The 23,709-nt window shown below is 41.3% G+C and overlaps 3 protein-coding genes across 7 annotated transcripts; 1 reads left to right on the top strand and 2 right to left on the bottom strand.

Moving 5' to 3' along the window:
* Window positions 1-112: 112 nt before the first annotated feature.
* LOC119010664 (transcriptional regulator Myc-2-like) lies at window positions 113-4,233 on the bottom strand. 4 transcript variants are annotated; one of them, XM_037083016.1, is made up of 3 exons: window positions 3,999-4,233; window positions 1,692-2,343; window positions 113-1,477 (listed from the first exon to the last, which is right to left on the bottom strand). In XM_037083016.1, exons 2-3 carry the CDS (start codon window positions 2,332-2,334, stop codon window positions 918-920), a joined length of 1,203 nt encoding a protein of 400 aa, XP_036938911.1. In that variant the 5' UTR covers window positions 2,335-2,343; window positions 3,999-4,233; the 3' UTR covers window positions 113-917. The 4 variants fall into 4 exon arrangements, with proteins under 4 accessions (XP_036938911.1, XP_036938912.1, XP_036938913.1 ...); XM_037083017.1 differs by having other exon boundaries at window positions 113-1,474; XM_037083018.1 differs by having other exon boundaries at window positions 113-1,471; window positions 3,999-4,231.
* A 1,420-nt stretch (window positions 4,234-5,653) lies between these two features.
* LOC119010651 lies at window positions 5,654-10,387 on the top strand. Of its 2 annotated transcripts, none has more exons than XM_037082984.1 (7): window positions 5,654-6,331; window positions 7,255-7,437; window positions 7,753-7,920; window positions 8,010-8,129; window positions 8,466-9,416; window positions 9,571-9,739; window positions 9,945-10,387. In XM_037082984.1, exons 1-7 carry the CDS (start codon window positions 6,160-6,162, stop codon window positions 10,063-10,065), a joined length of 1,884 nt encoding a protein of 627 aa, XP_036938879.1. In that variant the 5' UTR covers window positions 5,654-6,159; the 3' UTR covers window positions 10,066-10,387. The 2 variants fall into 2 exon arrangements, with proteins under 2 accessions (XP_036938879.1, XP_036938880.1); XM_037082985.1 differs by having other exon boundaries at window positions 5,659-6,331; window positions 7,825-7,920; window positions 9,945-10,087.
* A 3,272-nt stretch (window positions 10,388-13,659) lies between these two features.
* Window positions 13,660-22,644, bottom strand: LOC119011211 (immunoglobulin lambda-1 light chain-like). The gene is made up of 6 exons (XM_037084153.1): window positions 22,329-22,644; window positions 17,669-17,797; window positions 14,903-15,205; window positions 14,710-14,787; window positions 14,347-14,409; window positions 13,660-14,223 (listed from the first exon to the last, which is right to left on the bottom strand). Exons 1-6 carry the CDS (start codon window positions 22,642-22,644, stop codon window positions 14,114-14,116), a joined length of 999 nt encoding a protein of 332 aa, XP_036940048.1. The 3' UTR covers window positions 13,660-14,113.
* Between the last annotated feature and the right edge of the window lie 1,065 nt (window positions 22,645-23,709).

Below are 23,709 nucleotides of genomic sequence, written 5' to 3'. Positions count from 1 at the left end.
TAAGACAAATCTCCTCTCAGCTGCTGAATGTGACCTCTGACCTCTAGCATCATCATTACAAGTGTATGGGAACGGTTCTATTGGAACAAGAAAGAACAAGAGCAACAATTGATTGATTGACAAACCTCCAACACCTGAAGGGCTTTTATTTTGAAGAGTTTGCAGTGCCTCTAATGTACTTCCTCTGGTGCAGCTGGTTTAAAAATCAACTGAAGAAGAAAATATAAAAATAAAGACTATTTTAACACAATAAAAAGTATACCAAGGAGTCCATGCTTCAGGGAGTGATTATTGATTAAATAATATTAAATTATTGATCATGATCATCATCAGTGTTACACAGTCAGTCAGATGCTGAATTGAAATGTATTTTTCCAGATCAAACATCTGAATTGTTATTTATTTTTTAAACAAAACAACATTTTTAAATTAAAATGTGCAGAGGATAAAAAATAGAAATGAAATAAATACAAAGAAACAGACACGTTTGTCTGATGACCAACCAGCAGCCAGCAGGTTCCTGTACGGAGGACTGACACTGACAAAATCAAAACAGATTCAGTTTGTATTTGCTTCTTACTTTTTCTAAACTCTTTAGTTTCCCCATTTATTTTTTAAAGTTTTTAATTTTTAAATCAAAATTTCTTCCCGTAGTAGTTTGAAAGATCATATATAAATACATAAATAAATAAATGACAAAAAAAGAATAAATTAATAAATAGATGGTACTGATTTGTTTATCCTTTTATTTGTTACTTTAATTATTTTGTCCTGTGGCAGTTTTAGTCCTCCATACATGTGTAAATACAAAACATAATAATTATTTATAAAAGATGTTTATCATCACTCAGATATTCTGAGTTCAGTTTCTCACATGAAAACAATTAAAAAACAAGCTAACATTAAGACAAACACAGTTACTGTAAAGTCCTCAGCTGCTCCAGTCTGTGTTTCAGCTCTCTGCTCCTCTTCCTCAGCTCGTCCTTCATCGTCAGCAGCCTCCTCTCGTCCTCTCTGATCTCCGTGACGAACTGGGTCGCCTTTTTCAGGATTAACACCTTCGCCGCCTTGTCGTTGTTGGCGACTGCCGGGACTTCGTCTCTCAGAGCCATGAAGCTCATCTTCAGCTCGTTCCTGCGCTGCCTCTCCAGCACGTTGTGAGTCCTGCGTTTGTCATCGTCTTCCTCGCCGTCGGACCGAGGACTCCAGCACCTGCGGCCGCCGGTCTGCCGTGGCGCCGCCGGGCAGCCGTTCTCAGTCTTTGACCGTTTTGGACGATGGCTCGCTGGCTGCTGTGCGGCGTAGTTGTGCTGATGGATGTTGATGTGGGAGCGTTTCAGGACCAGCGGGGAGGCGTTCTGTCTGCTGCCGTCTGACCGCCGTGACGTCTTCCGCCTGTCCACCGTCACCACGTCGATCTCTTCATCCTCCAAACCGCCGTCTTCTACTTCTTCTTCTTCTTCTTCTTCTTCTTCTTCTTCTGAGGACAAAGAAAGAAAACATTCAGGTGTCAGTGCTGAGAAACGTCACTAGGAACTTAATAATAATAAATTACACCAATCATCTTTTTGTGCATCATAATTTCCTAAACATAAAGTTTTCATATCGAACAAAACACCAGCAACCTGATGTGTTATGATATCAGATTCAACTGTACATGCAACACATAACCTTTCAAAATAAAAGCCCACCTGATTCACTGTCACTGCTGCTGAGTGGCGGTGAGTCCAGACACAGCTCTGACGTCACCTCCATCGGCGCTTCATCGCCGCCCTTCTCGCTCAGCGTGCTGTATGGAAACACCACAGACGGGTCGATGCAGTCCGTCGCTGCTGTGTGGAGGTCCTGCAGGTACCCTGAGCTCACCTGAGAGCTGATCACCTGCTGACCAGCTGCTCCGCCTGTGCTGCTCTTTGTGCTGTTGGATGTGGAGGAGTCCCGGCGGGCCCGGAGCGACGCCAGCCTCTCGGACACCACCTGCTCCAGCTTGGTGGCGGCGGCGAAGCTGCTGCTCCACATGCAGTCCTGGATGATGAAGGACTGGAGGAGGGCAGCAGAGGGGTTGCAGTCATCGTCCAGCAGGTCAGACACCGCCTCCAGGTGTTCGGCGGCGGACAGCGGGACGTCGGACAACGACGGTCTCCGGCTGGGCGACAGGGGAGGCGTCGGCAGCAGCTCGAACTTCTTCCAGATGTCCTCTCCGGGGCCGGGGAGGAGGTGGCTGCGTGTAGGCAGGTAGAACTCCTCCTCCTCGCCATCCAGGAGGAAGTAGGGCTGAACGGTGTCATAGTCGTAGTCGTAGTTCCTGCTGGACATGGTCAACACCGGCGGCATTACGGCTGCCTGCCAGGAGACAAAACATGAGGTGAGACTGAGCAGGTGTCACCTGACAGGCCTGAGCTGATGAGCTTTACTTTACACAGAACAACATTAAGTGTTACGATCTGAGTACAGACAAGAATCCAAACGTCTCGACTGTTTCACAGTTAACCTGTAAATATTTCATATTCTATGGTTTCCATCCTCGTATTCCACTACAGCAGCATTACATGAGTATAACAGATTCCTAATGTCACTAATCATTCAGATTTCCAGCTAAATCTGCACTGAAGAGTTTTTGCATACTGGAGAGAAACCACACAGCTGCAACTCTGACTGTTCCTGTGTGAATATTTAAAGGATTAGTCATAGCAGTGACACAAACATGACTTTCTTCAAGTTATTTTAAATTAACCACAGAGTACCACGAACACTGTGGAGGACTGAACCTGAACTGGGTCAACCTTTCACCTATTTCTTTCTTTCTTTCTTTCTTTCTTTCTTAATGTTTTTGATTTTGGCAGTTTTGGTCTTCCATACTCAAAAAGTGGTCTTTATTTTAACTTAATAACTACAAAGCTCTAAAGCAAAATGTCTGCTTCACATTCACACAAAACTTCATGCTGTAAACTGTAGTTCAGTTTTCTATTCTTTGTCTGTTCAAGTTAACACATAAAATATGACTAAAGTACAGAGATTCTTCATCGATAGACAACACTTTACAATTCGGCATGTTACAATATAAATACAAGCACTACTAAAACAAACAAACCAATAACTAACTTTCTGTTTGGTGGTGGAAACTGTAATAACAATAAAGTATGAAAATATGATGGTAATCTTCAGGTACATAAGCTGCAGGTGTAGTGAACTCTGGGACTGGAGTAACGCTGAAGGCAGTGAATGACACATGGTTTGACTAAATATTGACATGTGAGGTGCTCAGCTGAGACACCACCAGACTTCACTTATCACAGCTCAACTTTTCAAACTCTCTACACCTACAGGGGGTTTTGTTACAAGCTGTAGAAATACGGCTTGTGACTACAGTAAAACTAAATGTAGAGGTTCATTCGGCGGCAGTAAATCCTGCAAAGTTTAACAATATAACCGTCACACAAAACTTAATCCAAGAAACAGTAAATTTAGGATTATTTCATTTGTTGCTGGAGGTTTTAAAGGTTGAAATATGGCTCAAATATATAAACTATTATCAGTACAGACCAATCAACACTCCGGCATATTTATAAAAAAAAACAAAACAAAACAAAAAAAACGAGTATAAGGTCAATAAACTGATCGACATCTCATGCCGGTGTGCCATATGGACGAAACGTGTTACCAACATTTAGTGTAGAAACACTTCCAAATATAAGATAGAAAGTTGATTATTCTGTCAGAGTCTGTTAAAAACATGGCTTGTTCAAATATTTACAGGTGAGGTGTTGGTACTCTGCAAATACACGAGCAGCCACCAGCCTCCACTACCAAAACCTCTAACTCCATCTTTAAACTACAGAAATCACAGTTGTCATTAGAGGTATCAAAATACAGATTGTGAGCCTGTTATAAACTCACTGCAGGGGTAAATTCGGCATATTTAATAACTGATTTGGTGATAAGTTTTCCCCGTACAGGCGAGAACTGGAAAAGTCTCATAACCGTTAATTAAGACTCACCGTTATGACTCCCGGAATAAAGTTTGACGGGACCGACGTGAAAACTGAGCGAAGTCCAAAGGTTCCGTTAAATCTTCAGTTTGAGCTCGTGTCACCCAACAGAACCCTTGTGTGACAGATCAGGTCCTCTCTCAATCAATAATCGATTCCCGTGACGCGCTGCGCTGCGCTGATGCTGTGACGGTGAGTCACCGGCGCCGGGACATTTAATACCCCGCTCTCATTTTTCCGTCTTCATCCGCTCACACGACAACTTTCGCGCCAAATGTCAGCTGCGTAGTAAATAAAAACGAGTCGTGAGCGCGTTGGTGGCAGCGTGAAAAATAATCCAGCACGCGCTCTGTCAGCAACAGTTCATTTTATTATAAAACTCCTTCATGCGGAGCGATAAGATGCGTTAACTGTGGGGACTACTTTACTCCGCCGGTGTGTAGTGAAGCGGTGACGTGTGAGGGTGGTCATGAGCAGTAAGTGATGCTCGGAGTTCCGGGAAGTGAGCTGCAGTGATGAGGTCCAGAAATACACAGCATGAAAACACAGAGGAGGGCTACATGACAACAACAAAGGAAACAAACAAACAAATACATGAATAAACACAATTAGTTAAAAATCAGTTTTTCAGCTTTACATGAACATCAGGACATGAACCGAACTGTGCAGTTATTCATACAAATGATGAATTTACAAATCAGATGTGGTTAACTGATAACTACGTGATTTATTATAATACTGATACTTTTAAAAGCACAATCTATTCTCTCTGGCTTTAATGCAATGTCTTATAATTGTATGGTGTTAATGTTTATACTTATTTTAATGTATTTTGTTTTTATCAAAACCCTACATTCATTTTTTAAAACTATATTTTACTATGTTTGATTGAAAATCAAATTCATTTCATTTCAGTATATGAAGTTTTCTCTTGAATTGAGGGTCTAAAGACAGACAGTGTCGCTCACTGTACAGATTGTAAAGCCCATTAAAATTAATTTGATTTGACACATTTTTATTACAATATTTGATTTCACCATTATCATTATTTTTGTTGCTTGTTTTTAATCTTTCATTCTTTATTGATTATTATCCTAACCATTCATTCTATTACAGTTGGTCTGCATCAGTCTCTTAACTTATTTCTGTGTGATCAGTCACTTGTTAAACACTATGATTAGCATTTTGATTTGTTTGAAAGGTGCAATAAATAAAGTTGGATCGACTTCTTGGTTGATAAAATCAGACAGGATGAACAAACCTCCCCCTACATATAGTGACATTTTACAGGTCTTAAACTTTTAATTTAATTCATCATTGAATCATGTTTCACACGAGGACAATCTCTCTCTGTCTCTGTGTATCACTCATGATGATGATGATTAATATCACATATATCTTTATTTCATTTCATTGAGTTTATATGTCTGTTCCTGAATATACACCTGTCTGATCATTAAACATGTTGTATCAGAATAACGACCTGATTGTGTGATTATTATGTGATCATTAACACCTGACAGCAGCTTCACTCCATCAGCTCTCTCTGTCATCAGGACACTGCTGCCCTCTGGTGGCCACAGCGGCACATTACTGGTATGTTTATTTTTCTCTCTTGTTTTATCTTGTTTTCAGAGTTGGAGGAAGTATTCAGGTCATTTACACCACTTTCAAATTGTGCGCCCCTACTGGACCTTCCAACTGGTATTGGACCGAATGTCTCCGGTTCTGACAGTGAAACGAGTCATGTCTCAGAGGTTGTACCGTTCAAATATAACTATTGACCGTTTTACAGACGCTTTTTAACAAAGTTAGCTTATAGGAACACGACTTTATGGGCCGCAGTGCATCACGGGACGGTGTAATTACACGGTTTGGCCACTGCGCATGTTGCGTCGAAAGCGTGGCGCTCTTTCTGGAGGCTTGGCTATACGCCGCTACAAGAATAAGGAGACGAAGAAGAGGTACCGGAAGTAGTTGTACTTTCCCGTTACTTCTCGCACGCGTTACCACAACACCGGAGCGGCAGTGACCCGCAGCCTCCATGTGAGAAACTTTGAGATGTTTCATCTCCTGTTAGCTCAGAGTGCTAAAGGAAGCTAGCTGGCGAAGGCGGAGATTAGCGGACACAGTCTGACCGAGCTGCTCATCCCGGCCTGGTTCTGTAAACATGTCTAAAGTCCAAACTCTGAGAGCTTTTGTGGAGCAGCGGCTGACTGCGGCCGCTGAAGAGATTCTGGAGCTGTTCGGAAGAACTGTGGCAGAGTTCGAGGAGGAACTGTGTCGACAGCGGAAAACACTGGAAGAAGTTCTGAAGCCGGAGGTCGTGTTCCACAGAGCAGGTGGGTTCTGCTCACATGGATCATGTTCTGTTGTTAATGTTACAGGTGTGTTTGTCGTTTGATTTGGTTAAATTCTCATTAACCGTAAATTGACGTGATTCTAAACCCACCAAACGGTTCTGTTGTTCTAATACTGCTCAGTGAGTCATTATATCAACTTTATATATTATTTTCATTACGGTCAGTAAATCTCAGTGTATAACAGCACCAGCAGTCATCTCAGTGTAAAGGTGCATTGTGTAGTTTTGGAGAATAAATTTCAACCTGAGGAGAAAAATCTTCATTAATGGATTTCTTATAACTGAATAAACAAATGATCTTTGATTAACAGTAATCACCATGTTCTCACCTGTGGCAGACCTCAGTGTGTTTATTCAGTTACAGAGATTAGAAACAGATTAGAGACAGTTATTAGAAAGTTATTATTATTGATAGCAATTAAATCAAAATAAATAATCAAATCATTTAAACGGACGAACGCACCACCTGAGAATCAGGGACAAAAACAGTCTCAAAAAGAAAAGAACGTTCTCTCACTTTCTCTTCCGGACACACAACATTGTTCCACAAAGGAAGCAGTGCAAGAAAAATAAGCAGCAAACAGTTTACAGTCTGAAACTCACAGCAGATAAAAACGACTACAAACTCACAAACAACTCAGCATGAAGACGCTGGTTTCCTTCTCTGCGAGTGACTGGTTTGCTGACTGTGGTATTACTGAGCTCGACTGACCAACCAACTCTTAGATGGGCGACTGAGATGCGGCCATATAATGTTTGGTTACATTACAAGTTGATTTAATATTAAAAACAACACATCTGTCCTGCTCACCGCGAGGCTCGCTCACAGACCGCATCGCTGCTTCAAATCCAATCCTCCTCCTCCTGAATCTGATGTGTGGGTTCATACTTTATGTTTTACAGACATGACCGACGTGGTGGCATTGATCACAACTGTGCTGCCAAACTGCAAAGTGCAGTCTTTACTGGATACACTTGAAAGCATCGGTGTGAGCTCATTAGAAGATCTGGGGTTTGTGGAGCCGGACGACCTCGAAGGGGTCTTGAAGAAAGTGGAATCGAGGAAGCTTCTCGCTCGTGCTAAAGGTGAGTAAAACTACGCTGGTGGTATGTTTTGGTGTGTAAGAGATTCATATTTAACAACAGATTTGTTCAAAAGAAACTACTGGTAAGCTTTACTTGTCAACCAACCAACAGAGACGTTAGATCTCACAAATCTGTGTTTTTATTCAACAATACGTCGCTGACTGTGGTGTGACTTCTCATCTTATCATGACCCCAGCTGTCTGACTAGGTTAAGCATTCATGTCTGTGTCTTTATTTAACTCTACCTCCCCGGCTAAGATGCTAAGTGTTTTAGCATCTTCCATCTGCTCACATGATACACAACTTGAATTGCAGAGCTCGAGAGTCGACACAAAACTTTGTCTGTGTCAACTTTAACTCCTGACTCTTCTGTTGACTCGTCTTCAGCTCAGTTCAGCCCTGCAGGACACGAGTCGCTTCTCAGCTCTCCTGCAGGCTTTTCTTCATCACAGGCCACGCCGCGAATTCAGCCTTGTGTCAAAGGTACAACCAGTTTATACACACATTTGTGATTTAGCATTATATCTTTAACATGACACCAGCTTCAATAAAGCGTTAATATGTTTTCACAGCCTTTGGTTGCTCTCCGGCCCTGTCCGGGAGCTCAGGGGCAGGATTTGAGGACGGGACGCTCCCAAACTCTCCTGAAAGCTCACAGTCAGCGCCGAGGATCAGCACCTCCACGAGTACAGGCAAGTACAAGAACCCTGATTGGTTTCCTCTAAACCACTCAGGTCAGTTTGCTACACATTACAATACTTTTGCATTTCCGTTATCGCTCTCATACCGATAGACATGCAGAGATTCTCCTCTTAGATCTTAAATGATTCATGCCACCCGGTGCAAATACTCATGAATTGGTGTTTATTTGTCTCTTTTGACTTTGTTTATAATTTAGATGAAGGAATAATTTGCATTGTGCTTGGTCTTGAACGCAGCATGAGAGGCTTCATCCTCTGATGGCTGATCGATCCTTCAGGACCGATGTTGTCGTCTGACTACACTGATTACAGTTTTGTCTGTTGCAGATGTAAAAGTCACAAACTTGACGGCCTCATCCAGTAACAGCGATGCGCTACCATCAACGCTCGATCCTGACTGGCACTTTAACTTCTGCATACCTTGGAATTCGATGCCATCGCACATTAAAGAAACTTTGGAGAAGCAAGAGCGTCCGTCTGCTAGAGACAGAAGAGAAGTGGTCAGGATGGTCACTGCAGAAATCTTGGCAGTGTGCAAATACCCACAGAAGAAACACTTGAGGGAAATTGCTCGCAAGATGGTGTTGGCTTATCCCAAATCATTCAAGGACGTCATTGAGGGTCAAGTCGTAGGCAGCGGCTATGATTCCCTAACAAGGTGGCTGCAGTGCAGAGTGGACAACTGCAAACGAGCACAGCTTGTGATTTCACCAAACAGCTCTGGACGGAAAAGAAGGCGGCAGAAGAACGTTAACAGATGTGTCAACCCCGATCTGCTTCCTGGAAAGCTGGAAGTAGAACAACAGAACAAAGAGGAACTGCAGAGAATGTTTGAGGAGGACGAGAAGGATGAGAACAAAATAAAGATGCTGATGACGGAAACATTTGCTTCCCAAAGAAGAGACGTACTCTGTGGAAATCACACACAGACGCTGAAAGAAGAGTGGCCTTTCCTCTTCCACACCACTGGATTAAAGACTCACTTCAGGCAGCTGACTGGTGTCCACATCAATGAAGAATTTAAAGAAACCATGAGCAGGAAGTCCAGACAGATCCTGCAGTACCTGAAGAAACGGGACAGAGGAAGCAGCACAGTGAAGCTCCTCTGTGATGTCCAGTCTGCAGGTACAGGTGAGGAGTTGTATCACGCCGTGCGGATGCTGTTGCTCCACTTCAAGGAAGACGAAAGCAAGATTTGTGTCCAAGTTGAAGATGCCTGCATGTCAGCTGAAGTCCGACGAGACGATCTACCCCCAAACCCGTGCATCGTGGTGTGTGGTGAGTGACGGCGAGTCTGTCTGACTGGACAAGTTTAATATTTACTGTCTAGTTTCCTTTATGTCTTTATCCACAACCTGTTTTCTCAGATTAAGTTGTCTGTAAAATAGGAAGTGACCTGATCAAGCTGAACTTCTGTCGTATGTTCCCACAGGAGACGCCCCGCTGACGACGGGAGAGTTCATGGTGGCGGTGGATCAAATGGTTGTGATGGAAAGAATCTCCACGTTCACGGATGCGATGGCCTCCATGTTCATGATGTACTACGTCATGAATATCGATTACCCCGCTGAGGTTTGCGCCACCCTGGAGTTCCTTCAGAGGTATTTTGTCACAACAACTTGTTGGCCTCAATAAAACAAACCACAGTGAAAGAAAATGTTGGCTTGTGTTTGTGTTTGTCGCTGCAAACGTTTCAGGTTCATCATTACAAACAAAACAACAAATATACACAATGATGCTGTTTCTCAAATTGAAAAAAGTGAATGAAGTAAGTCACATTTTCTAAATGTGCTGTTCTGCCAACAGATGTATTTTCAGGATCAACTCTGACAACGGCTCCACAGCAGGAAACCAGGAGAAAAGAAAACGGTTTGCTGTCAACCCCAAAGTCCTCACACTCATATCCAACCTCTCAGAGAACGACTGACCAGCAGGACAGCTGAGGTCTGCTGGACGAGGACGTCTTCACTCTTTTTTTATTTTGCTCAGGATCAAATGTTTTATGATCATGATTGATTTCGTCGTTCCCTGAAAACTTTCTACATGTAAGGATTTTTTGAAACGTAGACGGAGTGAATGACCAGGAAATGAACTTCAGGACCTGTTGAGCTCTACAAACACCTTCGACTCAGAGAGTTTACCGCTCAATGTTTGTGCAGGTCTGATGCTGAACACCAGTCATGAGCAACGTGTTCAGCGTGACGCCTTCCAGGAGGGTTGTGTTCAAATAAAAGGCAGTTTTGATACAACTGGTGTTCTGTGTGTTTGATTTGATCAGTTCACAGCTGGTTCGGTAACAGAGCTGTAAATGTGACAAATATATCTTTACTCGACATCTTTCATATTTCACCATAATTCCTGGTTTGGTGACGTGCAGATGGAGCTGTTTCTGGTTCAGTGTCATTTCTGTCATGATCCAACATTTAGTGTTTGAACAGCCAGGTGTTAAGTCACAATTGTCATATAGTTGTGTTCTGAATTCACTGAGGTTTTAACAGTAACACAGATGATAAAACACTGGATTCTTATTAAAGTTACACACTAGTTTTTCAGCAGATTTATCAAGACATCTTTTCCTGTTTTCTTTGCAGGTATACGCTCTCTAGGTTTTACAAAAAGACAACACAATTTGCATTTATTACTTGGCTAACAGTATTACAACTTTTACTACATAAATACTTTTTGTATCTAATCCTTGAATTAAGGGAGAGTTGGTTCTGGTTCAGTTCTGTGAGCTGCTGATATACAGGAGCAGCTCTACGATGTTTAAGTCTTTATAATCACACATACAGCCTGTAAGTAGGAGTATCATTAGTAGGATAGGAGCAGCCAGAGGTAGCAGTAGAAGCGTATGAAAAAAATAGCAGCACCTCTCAGCAGCAGTGATGGAGGAAGTGATGTGCAGTGAGCTGTTGCAGCCACTAGAGGGCAGCAGTGTGACAGCAACAACACCTGTTGACCTTCTGTGTGTCTGTATAACATCCAGACAGCAGGAACGTCAGTGCTGAGTTAATAATATCAATAACTGCTGAGCTTTAGTTGTGATCTCCTGTTCTGAGGACTAAAAAGATAGTTTCAGTTTATGATTAATATGCTTAAGGTTATACTTTAATATTGAGTGTGCTTCTTTAAGAAAAGTCTAAGTCTGTTTTTACTTGTACTTAATGTGTATTCTTTTTAGTGTTGTCCACTAGAGAATATGAGTTAACTTAAAATACAATAAATATAATTAAAGGTTTATTTCAAGCATAACAAATACATACATAGTAACTTTGCTGAATAATTTAAATAATACAAAATATATAAATGTTAAACTATAAGCACCCCAAAATATGAAGTGGTTAAAGTTAGAGTTTAACACACACACACACACACACACACACACACACACACACACACACACACACACACACACACACACACACACCTCTTTCCTGTCACTTTCACTACAAAAAGCAAAAAGAGCCTCCAGAAACACTTTTAACAAAGTTGGATGTAAATTACTGATATACTCAAAGTTCACTGACATCTAAATTACACTTTCATTAATTAAAAAGTGAGCTAGAAATATAAATATAGTGCCTGTAAGTTCACAGTACAGGATAAGTTTTCTAATCCTACACTCAAAGTAGACTTTTATAAACTTAACAGTGGCCTCATTTAGTCCCAACAGTAGACTTTAGTTGTGTTTTAAGTTGTTTAGTTGAAGTTAAAAAGGAGATGACCCAAATGCAGAAACACACCAGAGGCTGGATAACGAACACAAAGTGAGCTTTAATTAACAAAGTCTGGATCCATAAAATAATATCATCCAAAATCCACAAGGTGTAAAGTTACAAAATACAAAGTAGCAACACAAAACACTGAAACACAAAACAACCCAACAGGTAACAAAGCAAACACATACTGGAAGAACCTGGATTTTCAGGACAGAAACACTCAAAGAGTGAAATTAAAGAACAAAGAGATTCAGAAAGACACAAAGAGCATAGCTGGAGGAAGTATTCAGATCCTTTACTTCAATAAAAACATATGTGTGAGCTTCACTGCTCACAGTGAGACTGCTGTTCATTCTGTGAATTGGCCCTTTATTGTGTCTCAGGCAGAAAACGTCACTCAGAGTAAACAAACTCAAACACCAAAGAACAGCCGTCGCTCTGACAGCTGAGGCTCGAGTCCTCTTCCTGCCTCTGTTGCCTGATCTCTGCTCCGGTCCTGTTCCTGGACCCAGCCCAGCAAAAGACCAGAACCAGGTTACAGGCCTGCTTATATAGTTGACTGATTACCTGATTCTGTCCAGCTGTCTGATCACCGGCTGGGCCACTCCTCCCTCTCCTCCAGCAGGCGGAGGCCTAACCACACCACACTGCCACAACATGTAAGTATAATCAGAAAACATTACTTAAAGTGTTAAAAGTAAAATATTGAAGGCAGAAACTGTATCACAGGGATGTGAATGTTGTTTGATATTTGTTATTTACTTGATTTCATTTGTGAGTTATAAGTTAGTGATCTGTTACTGAGAACTGAACCTGTAAAGTAAATAAATAAATCAATGAATAAATAAAAGGCTGAATATGGGGGTAATATAGAGTCAGTGGTAAGGTTGAAGATAAGCATCTGTTATTACTCAGTTCAGCTTTGTGTGGGTGGAGGGCTCAGTGGAAAAAAGGCTTCCAGACAACAAGATAAAGACAAACCAATCCAGAGAGGGAGAGGAGTTGATGAGTGTGTACAGCAGCAGATATGAATCTGTTCTCAGTGGTTATTAGGACTCATAAAAAACTGTTGAGAGCCAACCAGCACTTCCTTTCCTGCAGCAGACGGGCTGTGTGGGTTTCTGCTCTGCAGCCTCCTCACCGTTAGCTGCACTTTTTCACATGAACAACACAACGACAGTTACAACAGTTACAGCGCTCAGTACTCACTGTCTCAGCTTCCATCTGTCTTATTCACCTGGGAGACAAACCTGGGAGCTGAGAAGCTGAAATAAAAGATCTGTTGATTCTGTTTGACTGATTCTTTAAAGGTGACAGTTTACTGACAGTTTCTGCAGCCTGACACCAACTTGGAAGGCGACTGATGAAGCTGCTGTGTGATCATTTTATAGCAGTTGTAGCTTGAAAGCAGCTCGCTCTGCTGTTTGTTCATGTGTGGAAACAACAGTGTCATCAGCGTAGAGTTTGACATCCACACTGACACAATTATAAAAGGGGCTCAGCACTGAACCTGGTGGCACAGCCACACCTACTGACTTGTATATAATAGCTCTATGTTTCTGTTTGCTTCTCTTTCTTTAGCTTTGTTGTCCTTGTTTAGCTGTATGCTAATATTCACATCTTCCTCTACATTTGTTCTTGCTGCTGTGTGAAAGTATATCGAGAGCTAATTACAACCAGAGTCAAATGACTTGTAGGCGTCAACATACATGGTCCATGAAGTTGATTCTGTTTCTGATGATTTGCTCTGAAGACAAACTGAAATCCATAAAAACAAACCGTTTCTAAAACACACACTGTGATTTTTCACTTTATTGAGAATGTTACAGTGAAAGAATTGAACAAAGCTGCCACACTCTGCATTATGTATTAAAAAGAAAGACAAGAAGAGAAAAATACTAAAACTATCAAATATCTAGCAGACAGCTAATGATTCAGCTTCATGTTCTATTATTATACAAGTCACAATTCAAAGTGGAAATAAACTAGAGGATGAAAATAACACTATACCACAGAATTTATACTCAGTCACTGCAGATATATATGTGTATATATGTATTTATATATGTAGGATGACTGAATCTAACCTGTTCATCAAAAGATTCATTTTACAACCAACCACAAAACATGAACATTGACATTTGTGACTGCTGATCAAAGTGATCAATGAGACGAACTGATGAGATCTGATGGTGAGAAAAGGCGAGCAGAAAACAGTCAGTCAGCATGTGAGCAGCTGGTGGACGGTCCCTTGTTTCAGAGGATCCTCAGCAGAGAGAGTCCACAGCAGTACACCAGACTCTTCACTATCAGCACTGTGTAGAGCACACAGAGCAGCTTCACCCTGCACTGAGACTGGAAGGACACTGACACACACACACACACACACACACACACACACACACACACACACACACACACACAGACAGTGTTAGTTTCTTCAGAATGGTTCTCTGGTCAGTGATTGTCTTTGTACGTGAAGAACTCACCTGCTTCAGGCTGCGATTCGCTGGATGTTGTGGTGTTGCTGCTGTTTGTTGTCTGACCTGCAGCTGTATTCAAACATACAGTACATCCACACTGTTACACCACTGCATGAAGTCTGTTGTGTCATTCTACTTCATATAAAGTAGACACTGTACAAATAAGCTTCATTTAACAGACTGTTAATTTCGTTCATCAGTATAATTTAGACTTTTCGGGACAACCATCTTCACATGAAGACAGGTGTCAGCTACAGATTAAATGAAAGCTCAAGGGCCCTTATTAAATACAACAAGTCGGAGCCCCAACAAGCTTTTTAGGGCCATAAACAGGATTTGACTTTCTGCTTCTGTTCATCAGGATCTTACAGTCAGCTTGCTGCAGAGCTGGCAGGTCTGCTGGCTCTCTCTCTGGAGGACAGGAGGCTGCTGGAGCTGCTGGAACCTCTGAAACAGAAAAGAGGCCAAAAGAAATGTCAGTCCTCTGCTCCTCTGCTCTCTTTGACAGCGTCTCCACATGAAGCTGAATCACTGCTGAACACAGTCACCAAGCCTTCATCACCTTGTTCTGTTGGGGCCTCCACTGTGCCCCCCTCGTGCTGGACGGAGCAGCGGTATTTATACGTGGAGGTGGCGTTCCCGTCAACCAGCAAGATGGCGGCGGTGCGTCCCGTCTCTCTGAGCTCCAGCTGCTCTCCCTCAGCAGGGAGCCACTGCTCCTGATCCTCCTTTTGTCTTTTCCAGGAGAAGCGGACCAGAGGAGGAAACATGGCTGAGGCCACACACAGCAGGGAGCTCCTCCCCTCCAGGTGGGCTCTGGATGCTGCTGGGTACACGCTCACCACGGGCTTCACTACCTGCTCATCTGAAGTTTGACAGCAGCAACAAGCAGCACAGACACACATTGACACAGTCAACAGCAGCTTCCAGCACTGCACTGCATTCAGTGTGATCCTGGAAACTACATGGACTCTGATCACTAAACTACTCATCAATACAGCACAAAGTTCAACACATAGACCGGGTTAACATCATCCACCAGATATTATAAATATTTAACCTATGACCTATTTTTAAAAATGCATTTACAATTTCACATTTTTCATTAATATTAACTCCTAATACACAATGTATACAATACATGTGTAGATTCTGGGCTCTCCTCCTCAAAGGTGTCGGTGTTTGATGATAAACAAATTCTGCAGAGGCAAGGCTGCGTGGAATTATCGAGCAATCTTTATTGAAACAGATCTCAAGCCAGCGTCCGAGCCGGATGCGGCCGCCCTCTGGTGTTCTCAAATCTATGGCAAAGCAATGCCGAAATGCCTCACCCTCTGCCCTATCAGAAATCCTATCGAGCCTTCGATCTTAGGAAATCTACCAATTACCACCTCACCTTCTCTCCTCATGCGGGACTTTTTAAAGTCCCTTTGGCTGTACCTGCCTTCTTCTAATTGGTCACTGTGGTGGGTTGAGGGTCCATCTGTCCAGTCGACTAGAAACAAAGTTGGTCTATCTCCTGCTCAGATCCCATAAATGACTAAATCTGTTGCTGTCACTCCTTAGGTCTTGTATCCCAAAATTACCTAAATGATTTCTCTAATCTTTTCTGTAGATGTACATGTTTAGACATCTCCCTCCATCTGACAGGAGGGTCAGACTCTGTTTTATTCCTCTATAGTGGTCTTGTCTTCTGCTAACCGTCAACACACACATCTGAATACAGTTCCACAACCATCTACATTCCTGAAGTCACACAAGGAGGAGGAACAGGTTCATTTTAAACTGAGTTGAATTAAAGATCAGAATGTGTTGTAGTCCAGATGCCTCATCATGCTTTCATATGTCTAATGTGAATAAAGACGTAATTAACTAGAAGAGAAGGGAACACTTTGTTGGTCCCTGCAGGAAAATTCAGTTATTTGTGAAAAAAACACAGCAAAACATAATGTATTATAATATGGTAAAAAATAGGAATGTTTTACATTAAAATATTCATTTACCACACCGTGATATATTTTTTTATACATGTGTAACAGATTTACCAGCGTGTACTTTCACTTGTACGTTCAGCCGCTAAAGAAAAACAAATCAGTAGATCAATAATTTCATCACCTTTTTCTCTCAATATTTTTAGATTCATACACAATTACAGTGAAATGTTCAGATATGTCAAATATGAATAATAACTGCTTTCTAATATAATATGAAGAAAGTTAAGACTTTATTTATCTTTGACAGGAACGTCATGAATGATTGAATTCAGTTTGACAATATAACACAACACGAATCCATTTATTATAATCTGCTTTATGGAAATAACTATATTATATCATCCACTGCAAATACATTTTCTTTCAATTAAATTAATTAAGTTCAGATTGATATCATCCTGTATAATTTTTAATAAACAACTTTTTATATTTTAGTATAATGAGTATATTTATATTTATTGTGATAAATAGTCAGTATCTGTTTGTCTTCATGTATTATTATAATTATAATATTTCTCAAACTAAAGGAAAAAATGTGTCATCATGTAAAATACAATCGTCATGTTGCAGTTTGACCATTTAAATTTATTATAGTAAATTTAATTTATAAGCTAATTACTGTAATATAATATCATGTAATGTAAGTATTAATACAAAATATTTACCATCATATGTTTACAAACATTATTGACTTTTAAATATTTTAAATAACATTTCAGCTTCATTTCCTTTTTATTTTTATATTTACATTGAAGGTGTTTTAACATACAAACACACAAATATAAAATCTTATATCATATGTTGAAACATATAAATTAATATTCATATATTATATTTACTGTAGTATCATGTACGGTTTGTGTTTGTATTCATGTATAAATATATCTCACACTCAAGACATTTGTACCGTCATATAAAACACATTTGACCATTTAATAATGAATTATTAATGATCTTATACGACATATTTAAGGTCAAATAAATGATGTTTACTATCATATATTATGTTGTTTTATAAACACAAGAGATGATGCTGAATTACTGAGAGGATCAAATACTGTATATTTGTAATATTGTCAATATCAAACTTTTTCTCTATGAATCAGTTTGATCTCCTGCAGAAATAAAGAAGAACTTCAGCTGTGCAGTGAGATTTAAACATCTTTTCAGGAGTTATGAACCTTTTTATGGAACAATAGCTGCACGGCTGCAAGAATTCTCTACTAATTATCAACAAACTAACATGTAAAGCCTGAAGCAGCAGAAACTCATTAAAAACACATTTTACACTTGTTCAATAAAACAACTGAAGGAGAATGAAGCTTTATTCTTACCTGTTACAACCAGTTTAGTTCCAGAGCCAAAGATGTCATATGCATACCTCGTGTCCTCCCACAGTGAGACAGAGTAATACAAAAACCTGTGTGCTGTTGAACGTGTCGGCTGAGGTGAACGAGTCCAAATGATGAAGCAGGATCATGTTTCAGCTCCATGATGTGTTTCTCTAATGTTCATATCAACATGACTGTCTCTTCTTTTATTGTCTTTTTAGACACACTAGCAGTGTTGCTCTGTGGATGCTGATGTCTGTCGCTCCACTACTTTAGTCCACATGGATTGGACCTGGACCAAAGGATGGATGGATGGACTGACATGACATTTTCTACAGACATTCTTGGTCCCCAGAGGATGATTTTCATTCATTGACTTTGCTGATTCTGACTTGTTATCTAGCTCCACCAGCAGGTCCACCAGTTCCTGGTCCTCAGTTTGCGGCCCAGAGGACACCTGTTCCTGCTTCCTTGTCTGCAGGTCAGCAGACTGGCTCCAGAGCCGGACCGGCGGTCTTTCCTGATCCCCGTCCAGACCTCCAGCTGCCGGCCTCCTGCTCTGCCTTGCAGCAGTCCTCTGTTCCTGTTCTGCAGCAACCTGTCTGAGCTGAGCTGCAGCTGTCTCCAGTTCCTGTGCTGAATCAGTCTCCTGTGGCTGTGGTTCTGTAACCTCTTGTTTTCCTGACTCTGACAGCTCCACCAGCTCCAGTGGCAGCTCCTGCCAAATCTCTCAGGGGGGCAACTGTTGTGATGATGTCTGAGGTGACTCAGGGAAATGAAGGCAGCTGATATTGTCATGTTGCAGTGAACTATTTGTACAGTTTGGATGAACATTACACAGTGATCATCAGCAGATGGGTCGACATTCATGAGTTCACTCTCAAGACGCCTTTAGCTGCTAAACAAGTAGCACAAAGCACACGGACACAGACCACCTGAGCCAATCAAAGAGCTGCTGCGGCAGCAACACACTCCTGTAGTGGCTAACGTTAGCATGAAGCACACGCCTGAGAAAATGTGGCTCTTACCGACCACAACTTTAATACACATTGTTCAAACTGCCACTGACTTGAACATTTCTGTCCGTCTGGTGTCTCTGGACACAAAGAGCACAGCAGTGGACTGAGTCCGTCTGTCAATCTGTCAAACGAGGCGATGCTGATCAAATCTAAACACAGATTCTGTTCCTGCATCGACTGTTTCTCACCTCAAATCTTTTCACAAACATATTTTAGTACCAGATCCTTTGTTACCAGCTGACACCATTTTGTTTCCTGTTTCAGAAAGGACGAGCCAAAACTAAGCCCCGCCCACCTCTCAGTGAGTCACCCATCAGTGAGTATTTTATTTGTCCAGAGCAGTGCAGTGCATTATGGGAGTTCTAGGTTTTTTACCTGTTCAACAAGAGCAGTGAAAGACTTCTTAAACATGTGACCTTTGTGGACAAGTTTCTTTGTCTGTGTGTTTGTTGACTGCATCAGTTTGTGGAAACCTCCTGCTCCTCCCAGTGACCAGTCGGCCCTCGATGACTCAAAGTCATTTCAGCCTGTAAAATCTTGATTTGTGCAGCTTTAAGTGTTACAAAGTGTTTCATTCTGGACCGTTAATGAGGTCGAACTGCTGCTGCGACTCACACTCGACTGCAAGGCGAGTCAGTTGCAATAAAGGCTCAATATCGTCTGCAGCACAAACACAAGCATGTAGTCCGCCATTGTTGTTGTTGTTGTTATGAGATGTCGCGGGGTTCAGAGGTCGAGGGGCGGGGCGATGGCGTCATCGTTTCAGAAAGTATGTGGATTCGCCGTCCACGTGAAAACGTGAGGGCTGCGTTTTCGGATTTTTCCACCCTGAGACCAGGTTTCAAAACCATGTGTTAACAGGATCCATGTGGACGATCGGCCAGAACAATGTAAAACATTTGCATTAAGCGTTTCCATGTGTACGAGCCCTCAATGTCTTAGGAGAAAAGCATGGTATTTATCTGTCACTCCCAGGCAGAAGATCAGCGGACCAAAACAATTCGCTGGCCTCCGTCTAAAACCGCAGACCGAGCTGCCAAAAGGACAAATTATAGGCTTGGTGCTCTGTCTAAAACCACAGTCTAAAAACGGCTTCTGTAGGTGTGTTTTAACTCTTATGACCCTTGTAAGGTACTGAATAATCACTGAAGGTTATCACGTCCTTCTCTGTGAATTATTCCTTCAAGTGTAAGAGGGCATATATTAATAACTCTCAAACAACCTAAAACAAGGTCACAGGTGATGTTTAACAGTTATTTTGTGTACGACTTCAGTTCACATCTCTCTTCATGAAGTACAACATTTCCATCACAGGGTTCATCCTCTGGGGAGCAGAAACATCCACAGCAAACTGATGAAATGTGTCCAACAAGATGAGTGAACTAATGAGCTGAGGGGCACCAAGAAAGTCATAATAATTATAATGCCGATATTATTTCAGTATAGACATATTAGGCACGTTTTAGGCACGTATATCACAAAACAGGCGGAACGAGATATATTTAGCTGCTCAGGAAAGTAATGATGCTGCTCCCCCAGCAGGCTGTCAACTTTTTGGGAATGGCCTCTAAAATACAGCAGGAGTCGGAGCAGAGGACAGAAGAAGCTGTGAGATGATGCCCGAGCATCACATCACAGGTAACTCAGGTGCAAGCTAAACTGAGATTTTACTGTTTAACATTATCTTTGCATTTTACAAGTAACTGACACCGGCTAGCTGTTACTTTACTTTAGATATTGATCAGTAGTTTATGGTTTATATTGATGTGACAGTGGTCAATACTTTCTCAGTAACAGTTAGCAGTCAGTGCACAAGGTAGGCTAACAGTTCCTCTTGTTTCAGACCATTTATTACCGTGTAGCGTGTGATTAATTGTCTTTAGCCAGGCATTAACAAAGTTTACCTAGCATGGTGTCATTTGAGAACGCATATTTTACAAAAACTGTCTCTAAATAAAGTGAAGTCTGAAGAACCCAGACTTTTAGTGTTACTGCTACAGCTAGCTTAGCTTCAGCTGAATGTGACAGAAGCTACATGACAACATGAACTGGTTTCTGACTGCATTTATGTCAGGATGCAAAGGAACAGACGACATCTGCCAGTGACGTAGAAAAACCTTCTGTAGTGGACAAAATGCTCTCGTGATCCATGGAAACGCTTGTTATCCGTTTTTTCCATTATTCATTTGAGCATAAAATCGAAACTGAAAAAACAAGTTTTATCCGTTTTTTCATTTTAGTTTTGGAAACGAATACTGAGAAAAAGAGTTGTTTTTTGTTTTCTTATATTCGGTTTTATTTTGAAAAACGAATGACTGAATGATACACAGATTTCTGGTAACCATATTTAAGTTGTGTTCAATTAAATGGTAAAATAATGTTTAAGATTCAGAGAGGTAGTTTGTGTGAGGTGTGTCATTTTGCTCTTATTCCTGTAAGTAAGATATAAATATAAAATGTAATTATGAATGATATAAAGCAAACATTATTGTTGAATTGTGTGTAATATTGCAACTCATTCTATTATGCTTTTATATCAGATTAGATTTATCAAATAGTTGATGAATAAGTAATAAAGGGGGAGAGCTCCTCGGCTGCATGATTTCAGTTTTAAATGTTTATAATTTTGGGGGGTTTAAGATTCTTTGTTTGAATATTTAGTCTCTTTCCATACTGATCCTTATTTTTCCATATTTCTAAATGAATGCAGGGTCGATGCTGAGATAGTACAAGGAGGCCAAGAGGAAGATACAGATGATGAGCAGTTCAGACACACATCAACTCCAGCAGGCCAGCAGGTCTGTAGACTCCACAACAGAACCAGAACCAAGTCCTGATCCACCATCCTCACCCAGCAGTCTGGGGACAGACACACAGCAGAGAACCTCTGAAAGCACCAATCCTGCCAGTCAGAGTCCATCAGCAGGTGACCATGTAGACACCTGAGTGACCTGCTCTGTGCTTACAAAGTTGACTTTCCTTTTTGTTTTATTGTTCTGAGGTGTTAAATTGTGATGCTGCTGATGTGTTATTGGTATTTAGTTATATGTTTGGTTATAAAAAGTTAAACGTTATTTTCTGGGCGTGGGGCATCATAAAGGATGATCAGAGCACCAAAGTGACCAGCAGCAGCTCTGAATGTCCTGAAGTGAAATGATGTGGTGAAATGTGCTGAAAGGTGTTAAACAACAAGTGCTGCTGGAAGTGTTTTCATTCAGAGCACATTAGTGTTGTGAGGGACGGATGGACTTTATTCAGCAGCAGGACGTTGGGCTGTAAATATTTGATTCTGTTTGATATCATTTTATTGAAATATTCTGAAGCATGTTTGTTGTTTTACTGATTCATCTGGATTATGTTTGTAATTGAATTATTTTCCTCTTTATTTTCTCATTGTGTTTGTGTTTTTCTCCTTTTTCCTCTCTGTGTCAAACAACAATAAACCTGCTGGAATATCTGATCAACATATAAATAAATAGAATATGAAATAAATCCCTCAGTTCAGTGTGTTTGTGACTGTGGCTGAGATGGAGGTGAAACATGTGAACCTGGGCTGTGGTTTACTGCTCTCTTCCTGTCACAAACACTGTTTGACGTCTGTTCATCTGTTGGTTTTTGTTCAGGCTGCTCGGATCATTTCTCACTGTGGGGATCTTTCTTCCAACACTCACAGTAGTAGGTGGCTGAATGAAGGAGTTTAACTTTCTGGATCTTCAACTCACAGCCGTTCTGATTATTCACAACTGAGAAATCATCTTTCTGAGGATGATCGAACCTCTCAGCAATGGTACAAGTGGTCTTGTCAATACCCAGGAGGTCTCTGAATGTTTCTGTGTCTTTCTTCTGGATCCAGTAAACATATTCATTATAGTCACACTGGTCATATCGACAGCTGAAGGAGACGCTTTCATTAACTCTCCTGGTCAATGTTAAATCATCCTGAATCAGCTGTGCTGCCATGGCAACCAGCGCTGTAGAGAAGCAGACAGATAGATGAAGGTGAGTGTGACAGTGTTTGTTCCAGGTGGACTTTGTTGGCTCCTGATTGGCTGGAAACACTCACCTGAACACAGACAGCACAGAGCAGCAGCTGGGAGGAAAAGCATTTTGTGCAGTGGTGTTTCCTCTGGTGAACCTGGGGAGAAGTGGCGCTCTGACGCAGCTGAGGCCAAACCAGGACGAGCTGCCAGATCAGACGAGGGCCACGTGGTTTCTAACAGGTCCTCAGAGCTCCCATCAGCCCCTGCGGCTCACAGATAAGGCCGCTGTCTGACAAAAGGCCTTTTTCACAGCATTTTGACTTCTCTTGATTGAACGCTAATGATGCTTGTATTACAACAGTCCGCAGTAATGACTTTATAGGCTCTGATGTTTATTTATTTACTTTAATTTAGCTTCTAACACAGAATCCTCAGGAACAGCTGTGAATTCCCATCGATATTCACTTCAATAATTTCTTCATCTGAACCATCAACGTGTCTGTGAAACCTGATTCCAACTAAATTTCTTAAAGGAGTTCTACATTAACTCAATACCTCTACACTCAACACGATCAGCCTGTCCCTATTATAACCGGATGTGTACCACAGTCCTTCAGAGTAGCCGTAATTAAACTGCTGCTCAAAAAGCCGACATCTGATCCAGATGTTTAAGCCAACTGTACACAGTTTCCAATCAGCAGTGGGACTTTCAACATAACATAATTTCCAGTCAGGATTTAGATTTCATCATAAAGCACAGAAACAGCACTGGTTACTGTTGCAGATGATCTCTTGATTACATCTGACGAGGGTCTTGTCTCTGTGCTAGTCTTGTTGGATCTTCATGCAGAGTTTGACACCACCGACCATCTCATCCTATTACAACACCCGGAACATTTGATAGGTATTAAAATAACTGCACTGAGCTGGTTTGAGTCCTCTTCATCACACTGATCTCAGACCACTCAGATAATAATGAATGTACACTAAATTCAGTCATGGGGTTCCACGAGGTTCTGTGCTTGGACCAATACTATGATTTTAT

Source organism: Acanthopagrus latus, chromosome 21 (genome assembly GCF_904848185.1).
Source record: "Acanthopagrus latus isolate v.2019 chromosome 21, fAcaLat1.1, whole genome shotgun sequence".
NCBI classification, from domain to species: domain Eukaryota; kingdom Metazoa; phylum Chordata; class Actinopteri; order Spariformes; family Sparidae; genus Acanthopagrus; species Acanthopagrus latus.
Note: the sequence above shows the minus strand (reverse complement) of the source record. Positions and strands in the feature narration are given on the sequence as shown.

What these genes read in the sequence shown, in the direction of transcription:
- LOC119010664 (XM_037083015.1), bottom strand. Translation starts at nt 2,334, where the DNA reads ATGCCGCCGGTGTTGACCATGTCCAGCAGGAACTACGACTACGACTAT. An exon ending in CAGCAGTGACAGTGAATCAG is followed by an intron (nt 1,481 to 1,691) that starts GTGGGCTTTTAT and finishes CTTTGTCCTCAG; the next exon opens with AAGAAGAAGAAGAAGAAGAA.
- LOC119010651 (XM_037082984.1), top strand. Translation starts at nt 6,160, where the DNA reads ATGTCTAAAGTCCAAACTCTGAGAGCTTTTGTGGAGCAGCGGCTGACT. An exon ending in GCTTCTCGCTCGTGCTAAAG is followed by an intron (nt 7,438 to 7,752) that starts GTGAGTAAAACT and finishes CTTGAATTGCAG; the next exon opens with AGCTCGAGAGTCGACACAAA. An exon ending in AATTCAGCCTTGTGTCAAAG is followed by an intron (nt 7,921 to 8,009) that starts GTACAACCAGTT and finishes ATGTTTTCACAG; the next exon opens with CCTTTGGTTGCTCTCCGGCC.
- LOC119011211 (XM_037084153.1), bottom strand. Translation starts at nt 22,644, where the DNA reads ATGGCAGCACAGCTGATTCAGGATGATTTAACATTGACCAGGAGAGTT. An exon ending in TTGGAAGAAAGATCCCCACA is followed by an intron (nt 17,798 to 22,328) that starts GTGAGAAATGAT and finishes CCTGCTTCATCA; the next exon opens with TTTGGACTCGTTCACCTCAG. An exon ending in AGCTCTGCAGCAAGCTGACT is followed by an intron (nt 14,410 to 14,709) that starts GTAAGATCCTGA and finishes GTTTGAATACAG; the next exon opens with CTGCAGGTCAGACAACAAAC.